The 25618-nt window shown below is 32.4% G+C and overlaps 1 protein-coding gene across 1 annotated transcript in view; it reads right to left on the bottom strand.

Annotated features, from left to right (window-relative positions):
• Nucleotides 1-25618, bottom strand: part of SCG5 (secretogranin V) — a 146686-nt gene that overhangs the window by 29080 nt on the left and 91988 nt on the right. Inside the window, exon 5 of the mRNA XM_053697968.1 lies at nt 11766-11819. Coding sequence (XP_053553943.1) covers nt 11766-11819 — 54 coding nt within the window. The remainder of the gene's footprint in view (nt 1-11765; nt 11820-25618) is intronic.

Raw genomic sequence — 25618 nt, 5'->3', positions numbered from 1 at the left:
CCTAAACTGCCAAACCCTACAACGCCAACTAATTATACTATTAACCCCTAAACCGACAAACCCCCACATTGCAATAAACCTAATTAACCTATTAACTCCTAAACCGCCAACCCCCAACAACGCAAACAACTAATTTAATTACTAAGCCCCCTAACCTAACACCCCCTAAATTAACCCTAATTACTACTAAATTACAATTAAAATAAAAAATCCTAACATTAAATTACAAAAAATTAATCTAACATTACTAAAAATAAAAAAGTCTAACATTACAGAAAAAAATAAACAAAATTATCAAAAAACAAAAAAATTAAACCCCCCAAAATAAAAACACCCCTAATCTAAACTAAACTACCAATAGCCCTTAAAAGGGCCTTTTGTAGGGCATTGCCCTAAGTTAAACAGCTCTTTTAAGTTTAAAAAATACTAAGTCCCCCCCTAACAGTAAACCCCCCCCACCCACCAAACCCCCCAAAATAAAAAATCTAAACTACCCATTGCCCCTAAAGGGGCATTTGTATGGGTATTGCACTTAAAAGGGCATTCAGCTCTTTTACAAGCCCATTAAATCCCTAATCTGGAAAAAAAAAATGAAAAAAAAAATCCTAAATCTAACCCCCAAATAGGTATTTACCATTTCTGAAGTACCGTTTCTTTAGAGGCAATGGGTAGTTTAGGTTTTTTTTAGTGTTTTTTTTTATTTTGGGGGGTTTGGTGAGTGGGGTTTTTTACTGTTACGCGGTAATTGGTAATTTGTTTAGGTAAAAGAGCTGTTTAATTTAGGGCAATGCCCTACAAAAGCCCTTTAACAGGCTTTTGATTAGGTTTTTGTAGATCTTTATGAACACAAAAAGATACATGGAGACAAACATGACATATAATTTATTATTGATAACTAATATCTTCAAATGCGGACTTATGATGTGCCTGATTAATAATTTCTTATAATTTTGACCAATTTAATAATTAACTTGTTTAAACCTCCAAGTACTTTACTGCAATCATAAATTAACATGTACATAATTATTTTTAAAGGGACAGTAAAGTCAAAACTAAACTTTCATGATTCAGATAGGGCATGCAATTTTAAACAACTTTCCAATTTAATTTTATCATCAAATTTGCTTTGTTCCCTTGGTGGTATTTTTTAAAAGCTAAACCTAGCTAGGCTCAAACTAATTTCTAAACAGTTGAAAGCCGCCTCCTAGCTCAGAGCATTTTGAAAGTTTTTCACAGTTAGACAGTACTAGTTCACATGTGTCATATAGATAACAATGTGCTCACACCCGTGAAGTTATTTAGGAGTCTTCACTGATTGACTACACTGCATGTCTGTCAAAGGCACTTAGATAAGGAGGCTGTCTGCAGAGGCTTAGATACAAGGTAATCACAGAGGTAAAAAGTATATTAATATAACTGTGTTGGTTATGCAAAAATGGGGAATGGGTAATAAAGGGATTATCTATCTTTTTAAATAAGAACATTTTTGGTGTAGCCTGTCCCTTTAATCTCAAAATTAAAAAGTGCCTGGGTGCTTTTTAATTTTAAAAATGTTTCTATTAAAAGCTATTACTGTTTCGGGGGGGCGGAGCCAACTGTGAAACTGGACGGTCGCACTTTTCAGAAGCTCTCACTATATATCACATAAGAACTAAAACCAGTGATCGTCTGTGCCCATTTATTAACCCATCAGACTACTCATGATGACCTGAGATTGCAGCTGCTCTCATCTACTGAGTTTCGTGAACGAAACACCTCATAATCTGATTTTACAACCTTGGCGTGTTTGCCACTGATCCAGAGTGCTGTAGCAGCCATCTTGCGGCCTACTCAACGCCTTCAATTGCGAACGCAATTTATCAAAGACTGATATACTTCTAAATCCCAAACTAGGGGCTCGCTACCTAACTTGAGCATGGAGGATGCGGAGTCCGTTATGCAGGAGATATACTGCTTTCTAAAGAGATGCAGGGCTACACTCAATTTCCAAGCTACAGTGGGTCCTCAGCCGGCACCTACAACTCACGCAGCCTATTCACTCCTTCCTGCCCCGACGAATAAGGGAGCTATGCGACAACAAAGCATCGCTATGACAAACCCCGGGGACAAAACTCTTGCTCCTAATCACCTAGGATATCTGAGAAATGAAGGCCGAGCTCTTACACCATCCGCTGCTGCAAGCCGAGTAATAGCATTTAAGGGCGAGCCTGGCAGTGACCCTTGCGATCAGCTGCGGACGTCTTGGACCAGTAACGGTGTTAGCGGTAATACCGATATCTCTCCCACAGCATCAGAGGCCTCGCATCAATATGAAGGGGATTGGGGTGCCTCCCTGCACCATCTTATGACCGGATTGGAAAAAGCAAGTTGGGACCCTGGTGGTGCGGCATTTTTGAAATGGGACATAAGTCATGGAAAGCTGATGAGGGGAACTTACAGAGCTTTCTATAACCTCCGGTCTTGCAAAATAGCTTTTGTCTGGCATACCATCTACGTATTAATACAGGACAACTACTACTAGATACAGGAAGAGGCTTTTGCTGTCTAATGTGGACACAGCCATATCTTACAATGACGGCTCTGCTTGTGACCACTGGAGCGAAGTGGTTGTTTAATGGAACATGGCGAATTGTATACCACTCATCTTCACTCTGCTATTTTCAGCGTTTATGCTTTTATACCTCAATAACACTTGTTTACCTTTACCCTGTAATGTGTCCTGTGGTCTCCCATATGTTGTTTCCGGACTACCTTACTATTATTACCTTACAATCTTTATTGTCATTTCATTGTATTAGCGACCTTGTTTAATTGGATAACTGTATTCTTAGAGTCTGACACCTAGAATTGCCATTATTTCTATTGTGCTTATTCACTCCAAGTAGACTGCAGGATTTTCTCAGTCTTTTATCATGGGTACTGTAAGTTTGTAAGATCTCCTAAACCAATGTTAGCTTTTGTTATAGCTCAATATCTTATTATTTCACTCCCAGAGAACTTTATAGCTGTATTTTGCTGGCTTCTGTGGCTGACCTGTTTTGGGTACTTGCTGTTATGTGTCACTACTTTGCCTTAGTTAATTATTTCATTATGTTTGGGTTGCCCTGAGTATCTCATGCACTAAAACTGCTGTTAAGTTTTAATATCATTACTCACAGGGTTCCAGGGTAATTGTGTTTGTTTAGATAGTTAGTTAAAGTAGATGGTGCTAGCATATATGTTCCAAGCGTTAACACTTATAGTTATGGGGTCTGTGGGATGCATAACACGCAGAAAAAACCCTTATAGCATATTACTCTCCCTATATCTTATCACAAACAAGTTGGTCAACTAACCTCTGGACTTTCAGGATAACCTGCAAGGTATCATGCTCAATGCTGAATTAAGCGCTAATATCCTCATCTGAGTAGTTTTGGTCATGGCAAAGGCTTATTAGGGTTACCCCATATCACTGCCAACACCTTATTTATTTAGTGACCCATTTCCAGGGTTAGATGTTACATTTATCTCTACGTGACAGCCCTATATCGAAGAGAGGTTTGTAATAATTATACGCAGCTTATATGTAGCTTCCTATTCTGCTCTGCTCTAGTGTTATGCAACATTTTTCTATATATATATACAGCTTTCACAGAAAATAGCACCATGGTATGAATGTAATGACGTGTGTTATTGCTTAAACTTGGTAATATTATTCCTCAGCCTCTACCCTGAATTATGATACACTGTTTATAACTCAGTCCTATCTTGGGCTATATCTATCTACCTGCTCCTCTAGTATGGCTGACCACTACTCAGGGCTTTGGTACCCCTTTTTTTTATTTCCTTCTAGATTAACCTTTTAACTTAGACCCCCTCTCTAGCATAATAGGCATTCTAAATGATATTTAATCAACTTAGGGAAAGTTGAGTAAATAATTGCTTGTGTTACACACTTATTTTTGCAATCGATTTGCCTGTTGTCTGGGCATAGGGCCCGTGTCTGGACGGCAGGGTTTAAAGATCTTAAGTTTGTAGAAACATCTTATTCCCTATTTACACTATAATGCCTACTCAATTGCCCTGCTTATTCCTTTGGAGTTATGTTTATTTTTCTCTAATTGGATAAGTATTTCAGCCTGACAGCAGAAGATTTAATTGCTGAAGACATATATATATATATAGCTATACCTGTAAATGAGAAAGGTTTTACCATTTAACTTATAGCTCCCTATGCCTTTTAAGAGATAAGGTATCACATTACTAGAGTCTAACAAGTTCCTTAAGAGCTTAAAAATAATATATTCACATAGGGAGATTGGGAAGTTCATATTTTCTAGTAGTATTTGGCCCAATGTGTGACCATGATATTTAAACATTTTCTCACTACTCTCTGAATCTGGCTTACTTGGTCTATTGCTTTATGCTTAGATCCTTAATGTTAAAACTTTATATAGCCTGAGTAATCTCACGTGCCGTTTATTATACGATACTGTTCCTGCATCCAGGGAAAAAAGAGAAGGAAGGGTAAAAGTGGAAAAGAGTAAGGAAAATAAAAAAGAAGGAAAAAACAGCAGAAGGGAGGTTTGTCTCTAACCTGGTATGTATGACTGTGATGTAGCTGATATGTTGGAGTTTGGTGGCATAGCGGCTAGAATATATTTATCTGTTTTCCATTATCTTAAGTAGCTTTACCTTGAAGTCTGGGATATTTGTCTAGTGTAGGCTGGTCCTGCACATTTGTGGTTCATGCTACCTGTCATGTTTACACATAACCTCCTCCCCCCCGCACCCCATAATGTACCTCCTGGTTCGGGAGTGCTAACTATGCGGCTTATCTAGCCTATGTCGCACTTCTATTAATCCTAATACTACCTACAAATAGAGTTAAAGTTTTTGCTTCTATTAATCCTAATTCTACCTACAAATAGAGTTAAAGTTTTTGAACCCAAACTTATTGTTTATTACTACACTATATCCTCCTAAATGCAACATACCCACATATTATATTATAATATCTATCTATAATATTTATAACTCTACCTATAACCAATATAAAAAATAAAAAAAAAGAGGTTGGTTTGAGGCCCAAAAGTGGTCTCTCTTATTCTATATTAACCTTCGGTAGTTGTTTTATTCTGCTTATGTTTGAGGTTCTGGAGAGGCCTCTGGAGTTCATTAGAAGGTTCACGTTTAAATTGGCAAATCACACCTGTAATCTAGTGTTGGTCACTAATGTTTGTTCTCCTTCCTAGATTGTCTGTATATACTCAACATTGTAATGTATTTGGCATTCTTTGTAATGACTAATTGTACATACTGTATTTTCTTCTTTTATTGTGATTTGCTTTTTGAAACCTCAATAAAAAAATATTAAAAAAAAAAAAAAAAAAAAAAGCTATTACTGTTTCAGCAGCATATGCACATATACTACATTATTATTATCAGGTATTTGTAGAGCGCCAACAGATTCCATGTGACTGTAAGATCAGCATTTAAAAAAACCAATACTATTCCTGCTCAGAGAACTGGTGATGTGTAGTATTGTGCCAAAGAAAGGCTTAAAGGGACACAAACCCCATATTTTTTCTCTTTCATATTTCAGATACAGCACACCATTAAAAAAACCTTTATAATTTACTTTGATTATTAAATTTGCTTCATTGTCTTGTAATCATTTGTTGAAGAAGCAGCAATGCAGTACTGGGAGCTTGCTGAATACATCATGTGAGCCAATGACAAAAGGCATATATAAGCAGCTCCCAGTAGTGCATTGGTGCCCATGACCCTACCTAGGTATGCTTTTTAACATAGGATAACCAGATAACTAAGCAAAATAGATAGTAGAGGCACATTGGAAAGTTGTTTAAAATTGCATTATCTATAAGAATCATGAAAGAAAATAATTGTGTTTCATATCCCTTTCATTTTGAGATGGTATGGTGTTTGAATGCTGGTGCACATAGTGCTCACAGCATATGTCTGTATGCCACTGAAAAACAATATATATTTTTTTTACTATAAGCATTTTTACTGCTGGAAGTATAATACAAAAATGTTTCTATCCAAAATTGAAATGTACCCATGTACATTTCTATTTTGACATTTATAGCCCTTTAATTTGAGCACGTTTCGTACTCTAAGAGTGTGATCTGAACGTTTTTACCTTTTTATTAAACAAAAAATATCCGATTTATTAACATATGAATAAAGCATCTATAACATTAAAGGGTTACTAAACCCACATTTTTTTGTGATTCAGATAGAGCAAGCAATTTTAAGCAACTTTCTAATTTACTCCTATTATCAGTTTTTCTTCGTTCTCTTGCTATCTTTATTTAAATTATAAAGTTGCTCATAATTGCATGCTCTATCTAAATCATGAAAGAAAAAAATTGGGTTTAGTATCCCTTTAAATATAGTAAAAAAAAAACCCATAGCTGAGCAAACAGCTGAAAAATGCCACTCAAACGCAAAGATCAATATCAGCTTATGATATCATACTTTGAATGTCATCGCTCTTAATTTAAATAGGTTTTTGGTTACTCATAAAAAGAGGAGCAACTGAACCATAGCTAAAAGTCAATAAAGTTAAAGTAGTAGCGAGTGCAGCACAATTCTTTTTTTTATGTATTTTTTTATTTTATGGGGTCAGGATCGGCCAAGAACAAAAGTGAAACTTACATACATGTTTGTTGGATGAAAGAGGAATCAATTGACAATTAAATTGCTGAATATAGTTATTTAATAGTGTAAATTTGAACCTCAGAAACCTTACGGCTAGATTTAGAGTTTTGTCGGTAAGGACCCGCGTAGCTAACGCTGGCTTTTTTCTGGCCGCACCTTTAAAATAACTCTGGTATTGAGAGTCCATATAATGTCAGCGTTAGGCTCCAAAAAAGGAGCGTAGAGCATATTTAACGCAACTTCAACTCTCGATACCAGAGTTGCTTACGGACGCGGCCAGCCTCAAAAACGTGCTCGTGCACGATTCCCCCATAGGAAACAATGGGGCTGTTTGAGCTGAAAAAAAACCTAACACCTGCAAAAAAGCCGCGTTCAGCTCCTAACGCAGCCCCATTGTTTGCTATGGGGAAACACTTCCTACGTCTGCACCTAACACTCTAACATGTACCCCGAGTCTAAACACCCCTAACCTTACACTTATTAACCCCTATTCTGCCGCCCCCGCTATCGCTGACCCCTGTATATTATTTTTAACCTCTAATCTGCCGCTCCGTAAACCGCCGCTACTTACATTATCCCTATGTACCCCTAATCTGCTGCCCCTAACACCGCCGACCCCTATATTATATTTATTAACCCCTAATCTGCCCCCCACAACGTCGCCTCCACCTGCCTACACTTATTAACCCCTAATCTGCCGACCCGACCTGAGCGCTACTATAATAAAGTTATTAACCCCTAATCCGCCTCACTAACCCTATAATAAATAGTATTAACCCCTAATCTGCCCTCCCTAACATCGCCGACACCTAACTTCAATTATTAACCCCTAATCTGCCGACTGGAGCTCAAAGCTATTCTAATAAATGTATTAACCCCTAAAGCTAAGTCTAACCCTAACACCCCCCTAAATTAAATATAATTTACATCTAACGAAATTAATTAACTCTTATTAAATAAATTATTCCTATTTAAAGATAAATACTTACCTGTAAAATAAATCCTAATTTATCTACAATATAAATTATATTTATATTATAGCTATTTTAGGATTAATATTTATTTTACAGGTAACTTTGTATTTATTTTAACCAGGTACAATAGCTATTAAATAGTTAAGAACTATTTAATAGCTAAAATAGTTAAAATAATTACAAATTTACCTGTAAAATAAATCCTAACCTAAGTTACAATTAAACCTAACACTACACTATCAATAAATTAATTAAATAAAATACCTATAATTATCTACAATTAAACCTAACACTACACTATCAATAAATAAATTAAATACAATTCCTACAAATAAATACAATGAAATAAACTAACTAAAGTACAAAAAATAAAAAAGAACTAAGTTACAAAAAATAAAAAAATATTTACAAACATTAGAAATATATTACAACAATTTTAAACTAATTACACCTACTCTAAGCCCCCTAATAAAATAACAAAGCCCCCCAAAATAAAAAAATGCCCTACCCTATTCTAAATTACTAAAGTTCAAAGCTCTTTTACCTTACCAGCCCTGAACAGGGCCCTTTGCGGGGCATGCCCCAAGAAGTTCAGCTCTTTTGCCTGTAAAAAAAAAACATACAATACCCCCCCCAACATTACAACCCACCACCCACATACCCCTAATCTAACCCAAACCCCCCTTAAATAAACCTAACACTAAGCCCCTGAAGATCTCCCTACCTTGAGTCGTCTTCACCCAGCCGAGCCAAATTCTTCATCCAAGCGGAGCAAGAAGAGGTCCTCCATCCGGTAGAAGTCTTCATAGGTTTAATTGTAGATAATTATAGGTATTTTATTTAATTAATTTATTGATAGTGTAGTGTTAGGTTTAATTGTAACTTAGGTTAGGATTTATTTTACAGGTATATTTGTAATTATTTTAACTATTTTAGCTATTAAATAGTTCTTAACTATTTAATAGCTATTGTACCTGGTTAAAATAAATACAAAGTTACCTGTAAAATAAATATTAATCCTAAAATAGCTATAATATAAATATAATTTATATTGTAGCTATATTAGGATTTATTTTACAGGTAAGTATTTATCTTTAAATAGGAATAATTTATTTAATAAGAGTTAATTAATTTCGTTAGATTAAAATTATATTTAACTTAGGGGGGTGTTATGGTTAGACTTAGCTTTAGGGGTTAATACATTTATTAGAATAGCGGTGAGCTCCAGTCGGCAGATTAGGGGTTAATAATTGAAGTTAGGTCTCGGCGATGTTAGGGAGGGCAGATTAGGGGTTAATACTATTTATTATAGGGTTAGTGAGGCGGATTAGGGGTTAATAACTTTATTATAGTAGCGCTCAGGTCCGCTCGGCAGATTAGGGGTTAATAAGTGTAGGCGACGTTGAGGGGGGCAGATTAGGGGTTGATAAATATAATATAGGGGTCGGCGGTGTTAGGGGCAGCAGATTAGGGGTACATAGCTATAATGTAGGTGGCGGTTCTTTGCGGTCGGCAGATTAGGGGTTAATTATTGTAGGTAGGTGGCGGCGACGTTGTGGGGGGCAGGTTAGGGGTTAATAAATATAATATAGGGGTCGGCGGTGTTAGGGGCAGCAGATTAGGGGTACATAAGGATAACGTAGGTGGCGGTCGGCAGATTAGGGGTTAAAAAAATTTAATCGAGTGGCAGCGATGTGGGGGGACCTCGGTTTAGGGGTACATAGGTAGTTTATGGGTGTTAGTGTACTTTAGAGTACAGTAGTTAAGAGCTTTATGAACCGGCGTTAGCCCAGAAAGCTCTTAACTACTGACTTTTTTCTGCGGCTGGAGTTTTGTCGTTAGATTTCTAACGCTCACTTCAGCCACGACTCTAAATACCGGAGTTAGAAAAATCCCATTGAAAAGATAGGATACGCAATTGACGTAAGGGGATCTGCGGTATGGAAAAGTCGCGGCTGAAAAGTGAGCGTTAGACCCTTTTTTGACTGACTCCAAATACCGGAGGTAGCCTAAAACCAGCGTTAGGAGCCTCTAACGCTGGTTTTCACGGCTACCGCCAAACTCCAAATCTAGGCCTTAGAGTTTTAATATCAAGAATAAAGGAACTAATTATCTTGGCCCAACCTAACTAATACTTACCAGGTGAGAACCCCTCTCTGGAGGTGGCATGGACAGTAATAAACATGTCCCTATTAACTATATTAATGTTATCTGTCCTCCCAATGTCATATCTAGTTCTGCCCAACATATGAAGGATATTACCTGGCAATCAGTGCCATGTTCCACCCTATTTCAGCCATGTTTTAGGTTACTAAAGTTGAAGAAAGATGGATTTCAACTTTTGGGCTATCCTCTTCTCAGTCTAATGAAGAAAAAGTGTCTTATTTCAGATATTCGCCATCTCCTGATCGTGGCATCCAATCTGGCAAAACTGGCGCTATGTTTTTATGGGAAGCTGATTCTACATTTAAACTTTATTATTATTTAAACTTTATTATTCATCTTTTTTGCATTATTTTCTTGTGTTTTATTTCTTATTATTTCCCACACCATAAGATTATTTGGGTTTATACTGCTTGGTATTTATCTCACCTGGGAAGTGTTGGATAAGTTGGTTCAAGATAATTAGAAATTGAATAATCAAAAGCAGAAATTTCTATACCTTGGCCTAGAATCTAGAAAATATTTGGTTCCCACCTTATACTATCTGTGTTTATTTCTATGAATGTCAGAGCTAGGAATAAAGGTGGGTGGACAGGAAACATTGAAATTGATAAAGGGGGCGTTGTTATTACTCAATATGCCCTTCCAGATAGGGGGTCTCACCTGCTATATATTGTCTAGGATAGGTTATAGGCCAAGATATAGAAATGTCTGTTTTTAATGATTTCATTTCTAAATTTTTCCTGCATCATCATTCATTCCTTCATTTATATTGTGCAACTATATTTAGGTCAGAAGGGTTTTATACAGACGAAGAAAGATTTCCTTCTTTAAAGTGCAACTCTATGCAACAAATGAACTGTTAGAAGTGGAATAAGCCATTTGTATGCTGTATAATACTTTATATAATACAATAAGTGGTCAGCCTGTGTGAAATTGTGTTCAACTGGAGTCTACTCTTTGGTTTCATTCAGATTTTATGACAGAGTCTGTGCAGGTTGAAGAAACAGTGTAGTGCAGCATTTACATTCTCTAAGTCATTACATCATGTACATGTTCCACTATGTATTTAACCCCCGCAAAGGGGTTAAAAGGCATAAAATACTGACCAGGAGTTGCAGAGCACTGCTGGTCCCAAGCAAACACAGCTAGTGAGTCATGCAGCAGTGGCAATTTCACTACTCTTAAAAATTACCACCGGTGTCTGCTGGTGCCCAACAGTTTCTGTGGCTTCTGAGTGTTACTTTAACTATGTTTTTAACCCCCTTTGTGGGGGTGAGTTAAACACAGACTAGCAGGGTCAGTCAGTGCATGTATCTTATACCAAATGTGCAGTTTATTTCAGATTTCCCAACTGCAACATCCCAAATTCTGTGCAGTGCACTGTATCATGTATGCTACACATGAAGATGTACCCTGGCATGGCTTTTTAACACTGTATGTACTGGTGTGATTGGCAGACTAACAACCCCATGAAACAAAAACAGGAGGATTAGCATATGAGAGTGAGATCTGTATTTTTTTTCTTTTTTGGGGAGGGTGGGTGACAAAATCTATTTTCACCGCTGTAGCCAACAAACCCTGCACAATATTACACAGAAATGAAGAGATAGAAAGAAAGAAAAAAGAAAGAAAAGCAAATAAACATGGTGGAGAAAACAGCCAAAAGGAATCTAAGGAGATAAAAAAGTCAGGATGAGGAATTAAAGACAGTGGACAAAACCAAGGGAATGCAAGGCAAATACAGTCAAGGGAAATAGAGGAACATTACTTACTTCAGACCTCACTCAGCCCTATACAAACTCGGTTACTCCTTACCAGACTTCACTCACAAGGCCCATTTCCTGAGCTAATCACTGTTTGTGCACAAGTTAATCCATAGTCTGTTTTCAGGACCACTTGGCAGTATTAATCCTAATGGAAATCTATAACTGACCCCATGAGAAACAAAGCAATACTGACCCTTTTTCTTCTCTGTGATACACTTTTCATTTTCTCAAAAAGCAACTTCTTGTCCTGCAGGAAAGAAAGAAAGTAAATATCAATATATAAAAACTTGTTATACAGAGATAAGGGAGCAGGTTATTAGAAGCAAAAGGCAGTGTTATGTGATGTGCTAATATATATTATAGACCTGTAATAGTAATGTGATGTGCTAATATAGACCTGTAATAGTTATGTGATGTGCTAATATAGACCTGTAATAGTAATGTGATGTGCTAATATATATTATAGACCTGTAATAGTAATGTGATGTGCTAATATAGACCTGTAATAGTTATGTGATGTGCTAATATATATTATAGACCTGTAATAGTAATGTGATGTGCTAATATAGACCTGTAATAGTTATGTGATGTGCTAATATATATTATAGACCTGTAATAGTTATGTGATGTGCTAATATATATTATAGACCTGTAATGGTTATCTGATGGGTTAATATAGACCTGTAATAGTTATGTGATGTGCTAATATAGACCTGTAATAGTTATGTGATGTGCTAATATAGACCTGTAATAGTTATGTGATGTGCTAATATAGACCTGAAATAGTAATGTGATGTGCTAATATATATTATAGACCTGTAATAGTAATGTGATGTGCTAATATAGACCTGTAATAGTTATGTGATGTGTTAATATAGACCTGTAATAGTTATGTGATGTGCTAATATAGACCTGTAATAGTTATGTGATGTGCTAATATAGACCTGTAATAGTAATGTGATGTGCTAATATAGACCTGTAATAGTAATGTGATGTGCTAATATAGACCTGTAATAGTTATGTGATGTGTTAATATAGACCTGTAATAGTTATGTGATGTGCTAATATAGACCTGTAATAGTTATGTGATGTGCTAATATAGACCTGTAATAGTAATGTGATGTGCTAATATAGACCTGTAATAGTAATGTGATGTGCTAATATAGACCTGTAATAGTTATGTGATGTGTTAATATAGACCTGTAATAGTTATGTGATGTGCTAATATAGACCTGTAATAGTTATGTGATGTGCTAATATAGACCTGTAATAGTAATGTGATGTGCTAATATAGACCTGTAATAGTTATGTGATGTGTTAATATAGACCTGTAATAGTTATGTGATGTGCTAATATAGACCTGTAATAGTTATGTGATGTGTTAATATAGACCTGTAATAGTTATGTGATGTGTTAATATAGACCTGTAATAGTAATGTGATGTGTTAATATAGACCTGTAATAGTAATGTGATGTGCTAATATAGACCTGTAATAGTAATGTGATGTGCTAATATAGACCTGTAATAGTAATGTGATGTGCTAATATAGACCTGTAATAGTAATGTGATGTGCTAATATATATTATAGACCTGTAATAGTAATGTGATGTGCTAATATAGACCTGTAATAGTAATGTGATGTGCTAATATAGACCTGTAATAGTTATGTGATGTGTTAATATAGACCTGTAATAGTAATGTGATGTGCTAATATATATTATAGACCTGTAATAGTAATGTGATGTGCTAATATAGACCTGTAATAGTAATGTGATGTGTTAATATAGACCTGTAATAGTAATGTGATGTGTTAATATAGACCTGTAATAGTAATGTGATGTGCTAATATAGACCTGTAATAGTAATGTGATGTGCTAATATAGACCTGTAATAGTTATGTGATGTGCTAATATAGACCTGTAATAGTAATGTGATGTGCTAATATAGACCTGTAATAGTTATGTGATGTGCTAATATAGACCTGTAATAGTAATGTGATGTGCTAATATAGACCTGTAATAGTAATGTGATGTGCTAATATAGACCTGTAATAGTAATGTGATGTGCTAATATAGACCTGTAATAGTTATGTGATGTGTTAATATATATTATAGACCTGTAATAGTTATGTGATATGCTAATATATATTATAGACCTGTAATAGTTATGTGATGTGCTAATATATATTATAGACCTGTAATAGTTATGTGATGTGCTAATATATATTATAGAACTGTAATAGTAATGTGATGTGCTAATATATATTATAGACCTGTAATAGTAATGTGATGTGCTAATATATATTATAGACCTGTAATAGTTATGTGATGTGCTAATATATATTATAGACCTGTAATAGTTATGTGATGTGCTAATATATATTATAGACCTGTAATAGTTATGTGATGTGCTAATATATATTATAGACCTGTAATAGTTATGTGATATGCTAATATATATTATAGACCTGTAATAGTTATGTGATGTGCTAATATATATTATAGACCTGTAATAGTAATGTGATGTGCTAATATATATTATAGACCTGTAATAGTTATGTGATGTGCTAATATATATTATAGACCTGTAATAGTAATGTGATGTGCTAATATATATTATAGACCTGTAATAGAAATGTGATGTGCTAATATATATTATAGACCTGTAATAGTAATGTGATGTGCTAATATAGACCTGTAATAGTTATGTGATCTGATAATATAGACCTGTAATAGTAATGTGATGTGCTAATATATATTATAGACCTGTAATAGTTATGTGATGTGCTAATATATATTATAGACCTGTAATAGTAATGTGATGTGCTAATATATATTATAGACCTGTAATAGTAATGTGATGTGCTAATATATATTATAGACCTGTAATAGTAATGTGATGTGCTAATATAGACCTGTAATAGTAATGTGATGTGCTAATATAGACCTGTAATAGTAATGTGATGTGCTAATATAGACCTATAATAGTAATGTGATGTGCTAATATATATTATAGACCTGTAATAGTAATGTGATGTGCTAATATATATTATAGACCTGTAATAGTAATGTGATGTGCTAATATAGACCTGTAATAGTAATGTGATGTGATAATATAGACCTGTAATAGTTATGTGGTGTGATAATATAGACCTGTAATAGTTATGTGATGTGCTAATATAGACCTGTAATAGTTATGTGATGTGATAATATAGACCTGTAATAGTTATGTGATGTGATAATATATATTATAGACCTGTAATAGTAATGTGATGTGCTAATATATATTATAGACCTGTAATAGTAATGTGATGTGCTAATATATATTATAGACCTGTAATAGTAATGTAATGTGCTAATATATATTATAGACCTGTAATAGTAATGTGATGTGCTAATATAGACCTGTAATAGTAATGTGATGTGCTAATATAGACCTGTAATAGTTATGTGATGTGATAATATAGACCTGTAATAGTAATGTGATGTGTTAATATAGACCTGTAATAGTAATGTGATGTGCTAATATAGACCTGTAATAGTAATGTGATGTGTTAATATAGACCTGTAATAGTAATGTGATGTGCTAATATAGACCTATAATAGTTATGTGATGTGCTAATATAGACCTGTAATAGTAATGTGATGTGATAATATAGACCTGTAATAGTAATGTGATGTGATAATATAGACCTGTAATAGTAATGTGATGTGCTAATATATATTATAGACCTGTAATAGTAATGTGATGTGCTAATATAGACCTGTAATAGTTATGTGATGTGATAATATAGACCTGTAATAGTAATGTGATGTGCTAATATATATTATAGACCTGTAATAGTAATGTGATGTGCTAATATATATTATAGACCTGTAATAGTAATGTGATGTGCTAATATATATTATAGACCTGTAATAGTAATGTGATGTGCTAATATATATTATAGACCTGTAATAGTAATGTGATGTGCTAATATATATTATAGACCTGTAATAGTAATGTGATGTGCTAATATATATTATAGACCTGTAATAGTAATGTGATGTGCTAATATAGACCTGTAATAGTAATGTGATGTGCTAATATATATTATAGACCTGTAATAGTAATGTGATGTGCTAATATAGACCTGTAATAGTAATGTGATGTGCTAATATATATTATAGACCTGTAATAGTAATGTGATGTGCTAATATATATTATAGACCTGTAATAGTAATGTGATGTGCTAATATAGACCTGTATAAGTAATGTGATGTGCTAATATATATTATAGACCTGTAATAGTAATGTGATGTGCTAATATAGACCTGTAATAGTAATGTGATGTGCTAATATAGACCTGTAATAGTAATGTGATGTGCTAATATATATTATAGACCTGTAATAGTAATGTGATGTGCTAATATAGACCTGTAATAGTAATGTGATGTGCTAATATATATTATAGACCTGTAATAGTAATGTGATGTGCTAATATAGACCTGTAATAGTAATGTGATGTGCTAATATATATTATAGACCTGTAATAGTAATGTGATGTGCTAATATATATTATAGACCTGTAATAGTAATGTGATGTGCTAATATAGACCTGTAATAGTAATGTGATGTGCTAATATATATTATAGACCTGTAATAGTAATGTGATGTGCTAATATAGACCTGTAATAGTAATGTGATGTGCTAATATAGACCTGTAATAGTAATGTGATGTGCTAATATATATTATAGACCTGTAATAGTAATGTGATGTGCTAATATAGACCTGTAATAGTTATGTGATGTGCTAATATAGACCTGTAATAGTAATGTGATGTGCTAATATAGACCTGTAATAGTAATGTGATGTGCTAATATAGACCTGTAATAGTTATGTGATGTGTTAATATATATTATAGACCTGTAATAGTTATGTGATATGCTAATATATATTATAGACCTGTAATAGTTATGTGATGTGCTAATATATATTATAGACCTGTAATAGTTATGTGATGTGCTAATATATATTATAGAACTGTAATAGTAATGTGATGTGCTAATATATATTATAGACCTGTAATAGTAATGTGATGTGCTAATATATATTATAGACCTGTAATAGTTATGTGATGTGCTAATATATATTATAGACCTGTAATAGTTATGTGATGTGCTAATATATATTATAGACCTGTAATAGTTATGTGATGTGCTAATATATATTATAGACCTGTAATAGTTATGTGATATGCTAATATATATTATAGACCTGTAATAGTTATGTGATGTGCTAATATATATTATAGACCTGTAATAGTAATGTGATGTGCTAATATATATTATAGACCTGTAATAGTTATGTGATGTGCTAATATATATTATAGACCTGTAATAGTAATGTGATGTGCTAATATATATTATAGACCTGTAATAGAAATGTGATGTGCTAATATATATTATAGACCTGTAATAGTAATGTGATGTGCTAATATAGACCTGTAATAGTTATGTGATCTGATAATATAGACCTGTAATAGTAATGTGATGTGCTAATATATATTATAGACCTGTAATAGTTATGTGATGTGCTAATATATATTATAGACCTGTAATAGTAATGTGATGTGCTAATATATATTATAGACCTGTAATAGTAATGTGATGTGCTAATATAGACCTGTAATAGTAATGTGATGTGCTAATATAGACCTGTAATAGTAATGTGATGTGCTAATATAGACCTATAATAGTAATGTGATGTGCTAATATATATTATAGACCTGTAATAGTAATGTGATGTGCTAATATATATTATAGACCTGTAATAGTAATGTGATGTGCTAATATAGACCTGTAATAGTAATGTGATGTGATAATATAGACCTGTAATAGTTATGTGGTGTGATAATATAGACCTGTAATAGTTATGTGATGTGCTAATATAGACCTGTAATAGTTATGTGATGTGATAATATAGACCTGTAATAGTTATGTGATGTGATAATATATATTATAGACCTGTAATAGTAATGTGATGTGCTAATATATATTATAGACCTGTAATAGTAATGTGATGTGCTAATATATATTATAGACCTGTAATAGTAATGTGATGTGCTAATATATATTATAGACCTGTAATAGTAATGTGATGTGCTAATATAGACCTGTAATAGTAATGTGATGTGCTAATATAGACCTGTAAAAGTTATGTGATGTGATAATATAGACCTGTAATAGTAATGTGATGTGTTAATATAGACCTGTAATAGTAATGTGATGTGCTAATATAGACCTGTAATAGTAATGTGATGTGTTAATATAGACCTGTAATAGTAATGTGATGTGCTAATATAGACCTATAATAGTTATGTGATGTGCTAATATAGACCTGTAATAGTAATGTGATGTGATAATATAGACCTGTAATAGTAATGTGATGTGCTAATATATATTATAGACCTGTAATAGTAATGTGATGTGCTAATATAGACCTGTAATAGTTATGTGATGTGATAATATAGACCTGTAATAGTAATGTGATGTGCTAATATATATTATAGACCTGTAATAGTAATGTGATGTGCTAATATATATTATAGACCTGTAATAGTAATGTGATGTGCTAATATATATTATAGACCTGTAATAGTAATGTGATGTGCTAATATATATTATAGACCTGTAATAGTAATGTGATGTGCTAATATATATTATAGACCTGTAATAGTAATGTGATGTGCTAATATATATTATAGACCTGTAATAGTAATGTGATGTGCTAATATAGACCTGTAATAGTAATGTGATGTGCTAATATATATTATAGACCTGTAATAGTAATGTGATGTGCTAATATAGACCTGTAATAGTAATGTGATGTGCTAATATATATTATAGACCTGTAATAGTAATGTGATGTGCTAATATATATTATAGACCTGTAATAGTAATGTGATGTGCTAATATAGACCTGTAATAGTAATGTGATGTGCTAATATATATTATAGACCTGTAATAGTAATGTGATGTGCTAATATAGACCTGTAATAGTAATGTGATGTGCTAATATAGACCTGTAATAGTAATGTGATGTGCTAATATATATTATAGACCTGTAATAGTAATGTGATGTGCTAATATAGACCTGTAATAGTTATGTGATGTGCTAATATATATTATAGACCTGTAATAGTAATGTGATGTGCTAATATAGACCAGTAATAGTAATGTGATGTGCTAATATAGACCTGTAATAGTTATGTGGTGTGATAATATAGACCTGTAATAGTTATGTGATGTGTTAATATAGACCTGTAATAGTAATGTGATGTGCTAATATAGACCTGTAATAGTAATGTGATGGGTTAATATAGACCTGTAATAGTTATGTGATGTGTTAATATAGACCTGTAATAGTAATGTGATGTGCTAATATAGACCTGTAATAGTTATGTGATGTGTTAATATAGACCTGTAATAGTAATTTAATGTGCTAATATAGACCTGTAATAGTTATGTGATGTGCTAATATAGACCTGTAATAGTAATGTGATGTGCTAATATAGACCTGTAATAGTTATGTGATGTGCTAATATAGACCTGTAAGAGTAATGTGATGTGCTAATATAGACCTGTAATAGTTATGTGATGTGCAAATATAGACCTGTAATAGTAATGTGATGTGTTAATATAGACCTGTAATAGTTATGTGATGTGATAATATAGACCTGTAATAGTAATGTGATGTGATAATATAGACCTGTAATAGTAATATGATGTGTTAATATAGACCTGTAATAGTTATGTGATGTCATAATATAGACCTGTAATAGTAATGTGATGTGCTAATATAGACCTGTAATAGTTATGTGATCTGATAATATAGACCTGTAATAGTAATGTGATGTGCTAATATAGACCTGTAATAGTAATGTGATGTGCTAATATAGACCTGTAATAGTTATGTGATGTGATAATAAAGACCTGCAATAGTTATGTGATTGCTAATATAGCCCTGTAATAGTTATGTGATGTGTTAATATAGACCTGTAATAGTAATGTGATGTGCTAATATAGACCTGTAATAGTAATGTGATGTGCTAATATAGACCTGTAATAGTAATGTGATGTGCTAATATAGACCTGTAATAGTTATGTGATGTGATAATAAAGACCTGCAATAGTTATGTGATTGCTAATATAGCCCTGTAATAGTTATGTGATGTGTTAATATAGACCTGTAATAGTAATGTGATGTGCTAATATAGACCTGTAATAGTAATGTGATGTGATAATATAGACCTGTAATAGTTATGTGATGTGTTAATATAGACCTGTAATAGTAATGTGATGTGCTAATATAGACCTGTAATAGTAATGTGATGTGCTAATATAGACCTGTAATAGTAATGTGATGTGCTAATATAGACCTGTAATAGTAATGTGATGTGTTAATATAGTCCTGTAATAGTTATGTGATTTGTTAATATAGACCTGTAATAGTTATGTGATGTGTTAATATAGACCTGTAATAGTTATGTGATGCGTTAATATAGACCTGTAATAGTTATGTGATGGGTTAATATAGACCTATAATAGTTATGTGATGTGTTAATATAGACCTGTAATAGTTATGTGATGGGTTAATATAGACCTGAAATAGTTAAGTGATGTGTTAATATAGACCTGAAATAGTTATGTGATGTGCTAATATAGACCTGTAATAGTAATGGGATGTGTTAATATAGACCTGTAATAGTTATGTGATGTGTTAATATAGACCTGTAATAGTTATGTGATGTGTTAATATAGACCTGTAATAGTTATGTGATGTGTTAATATAGACCTGTAATAGTTATGTGATGTGTTAATATAGACCTGTAATAGTAATGTGATGTGTTAATATAGACCTGTAATAGTAATGTGATGTGCTAATATAGACCTGTAATAGTTATGTGATGTGCTAATATAGACCTGTAATAGTTATGTGATGTGTTAATATAGACCTGTAATAGTTATGTGATGTGTTAATATAGACCTATAATAGTTATGTGATGTGTTAATATAGACCTGTAATAGTTATGTGATGTGTTAATATAGACCTGAAATAGTTAAGTGATGTTTTAATATAGACCTGAAATAGTTATGTGATGTGCTAATATAGACCTGTAATAGTAATGTGATGTGTTAATATAGACCTGTAATAGTTATGTGATGTGTTAATATAGACCTGTAATAGTAATGTGATGTGCTAATATAGACCTGTAATAGTTATGTGATGTGCTAATATAGACCTGTAATAGTTATGTGATGTGTTAATATAGACCTGTAATAGTTATGTGATGTGTTAATATAGACCTGTAATAGTTATGTGATGTGTTAATATAGACCTATAATAGTTATGTGATGTGTTAATATAGACCTGTAATAGTTATGTGATGTGTTAATATAGACCTGAAATAGTTAAGTGATGTTTTAATATAGACCTGAAATAGTTATGTGATGTGCTAATATAGACCTGTAATAGTAATGTGATGTGTTAATATAGACCTGTAATAGTTATGTGATGTGTTAATATAGACCTGTAATAGTAATGTGATGTGTTAATATAGACCTGTAATAGTAATGTGATGTGCTAATATAGACCTGTAATAGTAATGTGATGTGTTAATATAGACCTGTAATAGTAATGTGATGTGCTAATATAGACCTGTAATAGTAATGTGATGTGCTAATATAGACCTGTAATAGTAATGTGATGTGTTAATATAGACCTGTAATAGTAATGTGATGTGCTAATATAGACCTGTAATAGTTAAGTGATGTGTTAATATAGACCTGAAATAGTTATGTGATGTGCTAATATAGACCTGTAATAGTAATGTGATGTGCTAATATAGACCTGTAATAGTAATGTGATGTGCTAATATAGACCTGTAATATTAATGTGATGTGTTAATATAGACCTGTAATAGTAATGTGATGTGCTAATATAGACCTGTAATAGTTATGTGATGTGTTAATATAGTCCTGTAATAGTAATGTGATGTGATAATATAGACCTGTAATAGTAATATGATAGGTTAATATAGACCCGTAATAGTAATGTGATGTGCTAATATAGACCTGTAATAGTAATATAATAGGTTAATATAGACCTGTAATAGTAATGTGATGTGCTAATATAGACCTGTAATAGTAATGTGATGGCTTAATATAGACCTGTAATAGTTATGTGATGTGTTAATATAGTCCTGTAATAGTAATGTGATGTGATAATATAGACCTGTAATAGTTATGTGATGTGTTAATATAGTCCTGTAATAGAAATGTGATGTGATAATATAGACCTGTAATAGTAATGTAATGTGTTAATATAGACCTGTAATAGTAATGTGATGTGTTAATATAGACCTATAATAGTTATGTGATGTGCTAATATAGACCTGTAATAGTTATGTGATGTGCTAATATAGACCTGTAATAGTTATGTGATGTGCTAATATAGACCTGTAATAGTAATGTGATGTGTTAATATAGACCTGTAATAGTTATGTGATGTGATAATATAGACCTGTAATAGTAAGGTGATGTGATAATATAGACCTGTAATAGTAATATGATGTGTTAATATAGACCTGTAATAGTTATGTGATGTGATAATATAGACCTGTAATAGTAATGTGATGTGCTAATATAGACCTGTAATAGTAATGTGATGTGCTAATATAGACCTGTAATAGTAATGTGATGTGCTAATATAGACCTGTAATAGTTATGTGATGTGCTAATATAGACCTATAATAGTTATGTGATGTGATAATATAGACCTGTAATAGTTATGTGATGTGTTAATATAGACCTGTAATAGTAATGTGATGTGCTAATATAGACCTGTAATAGTAATGTGATGTGCTAATATAGACCTGTAATAGTAATGTGATGTGCTAATATAGACCTGTAATAGTAATGTGATGTGCTAATATAGACCTGTAATAGTAATGTGATGTGTTAATATAGTCCTGTAATAGTTATGTGATTTGTTAATATAGACCTGTAATAGTTATGTGATGTGTTAATATAGACCTGTAATAGTTATGTGATGGGTTAATATAGACCTAAAATAGTTATGTGATGTGTTAATATAGACCTGTAATAGTTATGTGATGGGTTAATATAGACCTGAAATAGTTAAGTGATGTGTTAATATAGACCTGAAATAGTTATGTGATGTGCTAATATAGACCTGTAATAGTAATGTGATGTGTTAATATAGACCTGTAATAGTTATGTGATGTGTTAATATAGACCTGTAATAGTTATGTGATGTGTTAATATAGACCTGTAATAGTTATGTGATGTGTTAATATAGACCTGTAATAGTTAAGTGATGTGTTAATATAGACCTGTAATAGTAATGTGATGTGCTAATATAGACCTGTAATAGTTATGTGATGTGCTAATATAGACCTGTAATAGTTATGTGATGTGTTAATATAGACCTGTAATAGTTATGTGATGGGTTAATATAGACCTATAATAGTTATGTGATGTGTTAATATAGACCTGTAATAGTTATGTGATGTGTTAATATAGACCTGAAATAGTTATGTGATGTGCTAATATAGACCTGTAATAGTAATGTGATGTGTTAATATAGACCTGTAATAGTTATGTGATGTGCTAATATAGACCTGTAATAGTTATGTGATGTGATAATAAAGACCTGCAATAGTTATGTGATTGCTAATATAGCCCTGTAATAGTTATGTGATGTGTTAATATAGACCTGTAATAGTAATGTGATGTGCTAATATAGACCTGTAATAGTTATGTGATGTGCTAATATAGACCTATAATAGTTATGTGATGTGATAATATAGACCTGTAATAGTTATGTGATGTGTTAATATAGACCTGTAATAGTAATGTGATGTGCTAATATAGACCTGTAATAGTAATGTGATGTGCTAATATAGACCTGTAATAGTAATGTGATGTGCTAATATAGACCTGTAATAGTAATGTGATGTGCTAATATAGACCTGTAATAGTAATGTGATGTGTTAATATAGTCCTGTAATAGTTATGTGATTTGTTAATATAGACCTGTAATAGTTATGTGATGTGTTAATATAGACCTGTAATAGTTATGTGATGGGTTAATATAGACCTAAAATAGTTATGTGATGTGTTAATATAGACCTGTAATAGTTATGTGATGGGTTAATATAGACCTGAAATAGTTAAGTGATGTGTTAATATAGACCTGAAATAGTTATGTGATGTGCTAATATAGACCTGTAATAGTAATGTGATGTGTTAATATAGACCTGTAATAGTTATGTGATGTGTTAATATAGACCTGTAATAGTTATGTGATGTGTTAATATAGACCTGTAATAGTTATGTGATGTGTTAATATAGACCTGTAATAGTTAAGTGATGTGTTAATATAGACCTGTAATAGTAATGTGATGTGCTAATATAGACCTGTAATAGTTATGTGATGTGCTAATATAGACCTGTAATAGTTATGTGATGTGTTAATATAGACCTGTAATAGTTATGTGATGGGTTAATATAGACCTATAATAGTTATGTGATGTGTTAATATAGACCTGTGATAGTTATGTGATGTGTTAATATAGACCTGAAATAGTTATGTGATGTGCTAATATAGACCTGTAATAGTAATGTGATGTGTTAATATAGACCTGTAATAGTTATGTGATGTGTTAATATAGACCTGTAATAGTAATGTGATGTGTTAATATAGACCTGTAATAGTATTGTGATGTGCTAATATAGACCTGTAATAGTAATGTGATGTGTTAATATAGACCTGTAATAGTAATGTGATGTGCTAATATAGACCTGTAATAGTAATGTGATGTGTTAATATAGACCTGAAATAGTAATGTGATGTGCTAATATAGACCTGTAATAGTTAAGTGATGTGTTAATATAGACCTGAAATAGTTATGTGATGTGCTAATATAGACCTGTAATAGTAATGTGATGTGCTAATATAGACCTGTAATAGTAATGTGATGTGCTAATATAGACCTGTAATAGTAATGTGATGTGTTAATATAGACCTGTAATAGTAATGTGATGTGCTAATATAGTCCTGTAATAGTAATGTGATGTGATAATATAGACCTGTAATAGTAATATGATAGGTTAATATAGACCCGTAATAGTAATGTGATGTGCTAATATAGACCTGTAATAGTAATATAATAGGTTAATATAGACCTGTAATAGTAATGTGATGTGCTAATATAGACCTGTAATAGTAATGTGATGGCTTAATATAGACCTGTAATAGTAATGTGATGTGTTAATATAGTCCTGTAATAGTAATGTGATGTGATAATATAGACCTGTAATAGTTATGTGATGTGTTAATATAGTCCTGTAATAGAAATGTGATGTGATAATATAGACCTGTAATAGTTATGTGATGTGTTAATATAGACCTGTAATAGTAATGTGATGGGTTAATATAGACCTGTAATAGTAATGTGATAGGTTAATATGGACCTGTAATAGTTATGTGATGGGTTAATATAGACCTGTGATAGTTATGTGATGTGATAATATAGACCTGTAATAGTTATGTGATGTGCTAATATAGACCTGTAATAGTAATGTGATGTGCTAATATAGACCTGTAATAGTAATATGATAGGTTAATATAGACCTGTAATAGTAATGTGATGTGCTAATATAGACCTGTAATAGTAATGTGATGGCTTAATATAGACCTGTAATAGTTATGTGATGTGTTAATATAGTCCTGTAATAGTAATGTGATGTGATAATATAGACCTGTAATAGTTACGTGATGTGTTAATATAGTCCTGTAATAGTAATGTGATGTGATAATATAGACCGGTAATAGTTATGTGATGTGTTAATATAGACCTGTAATAGTAATGTGATGGGTTGATATGTGATAATATAGACCTGTAATAGTTATGTGATGTGATAATATAGACCTGTAATAGTTATGTGATGTGTTAATATAGTCCTGTAATAGTAATGTG

Source organism: Bombina bombina, chromosome 1 (genome assembly GCF_027579735.1).
Source record: "Bombina bombina isolate aBomBom1 chromosome 1, aBomBom1.pri, whole genome shotgun sequence".
Taxonomy (NCBI): Eukaryota; Metazoa; Chordata; class Amphibia; order Anura; family Bombinatoridae; genus Bombina; species Bombina bombina.
This window is presented reverse-complemented; position numbering and strand designations above follow the sequence as displayed.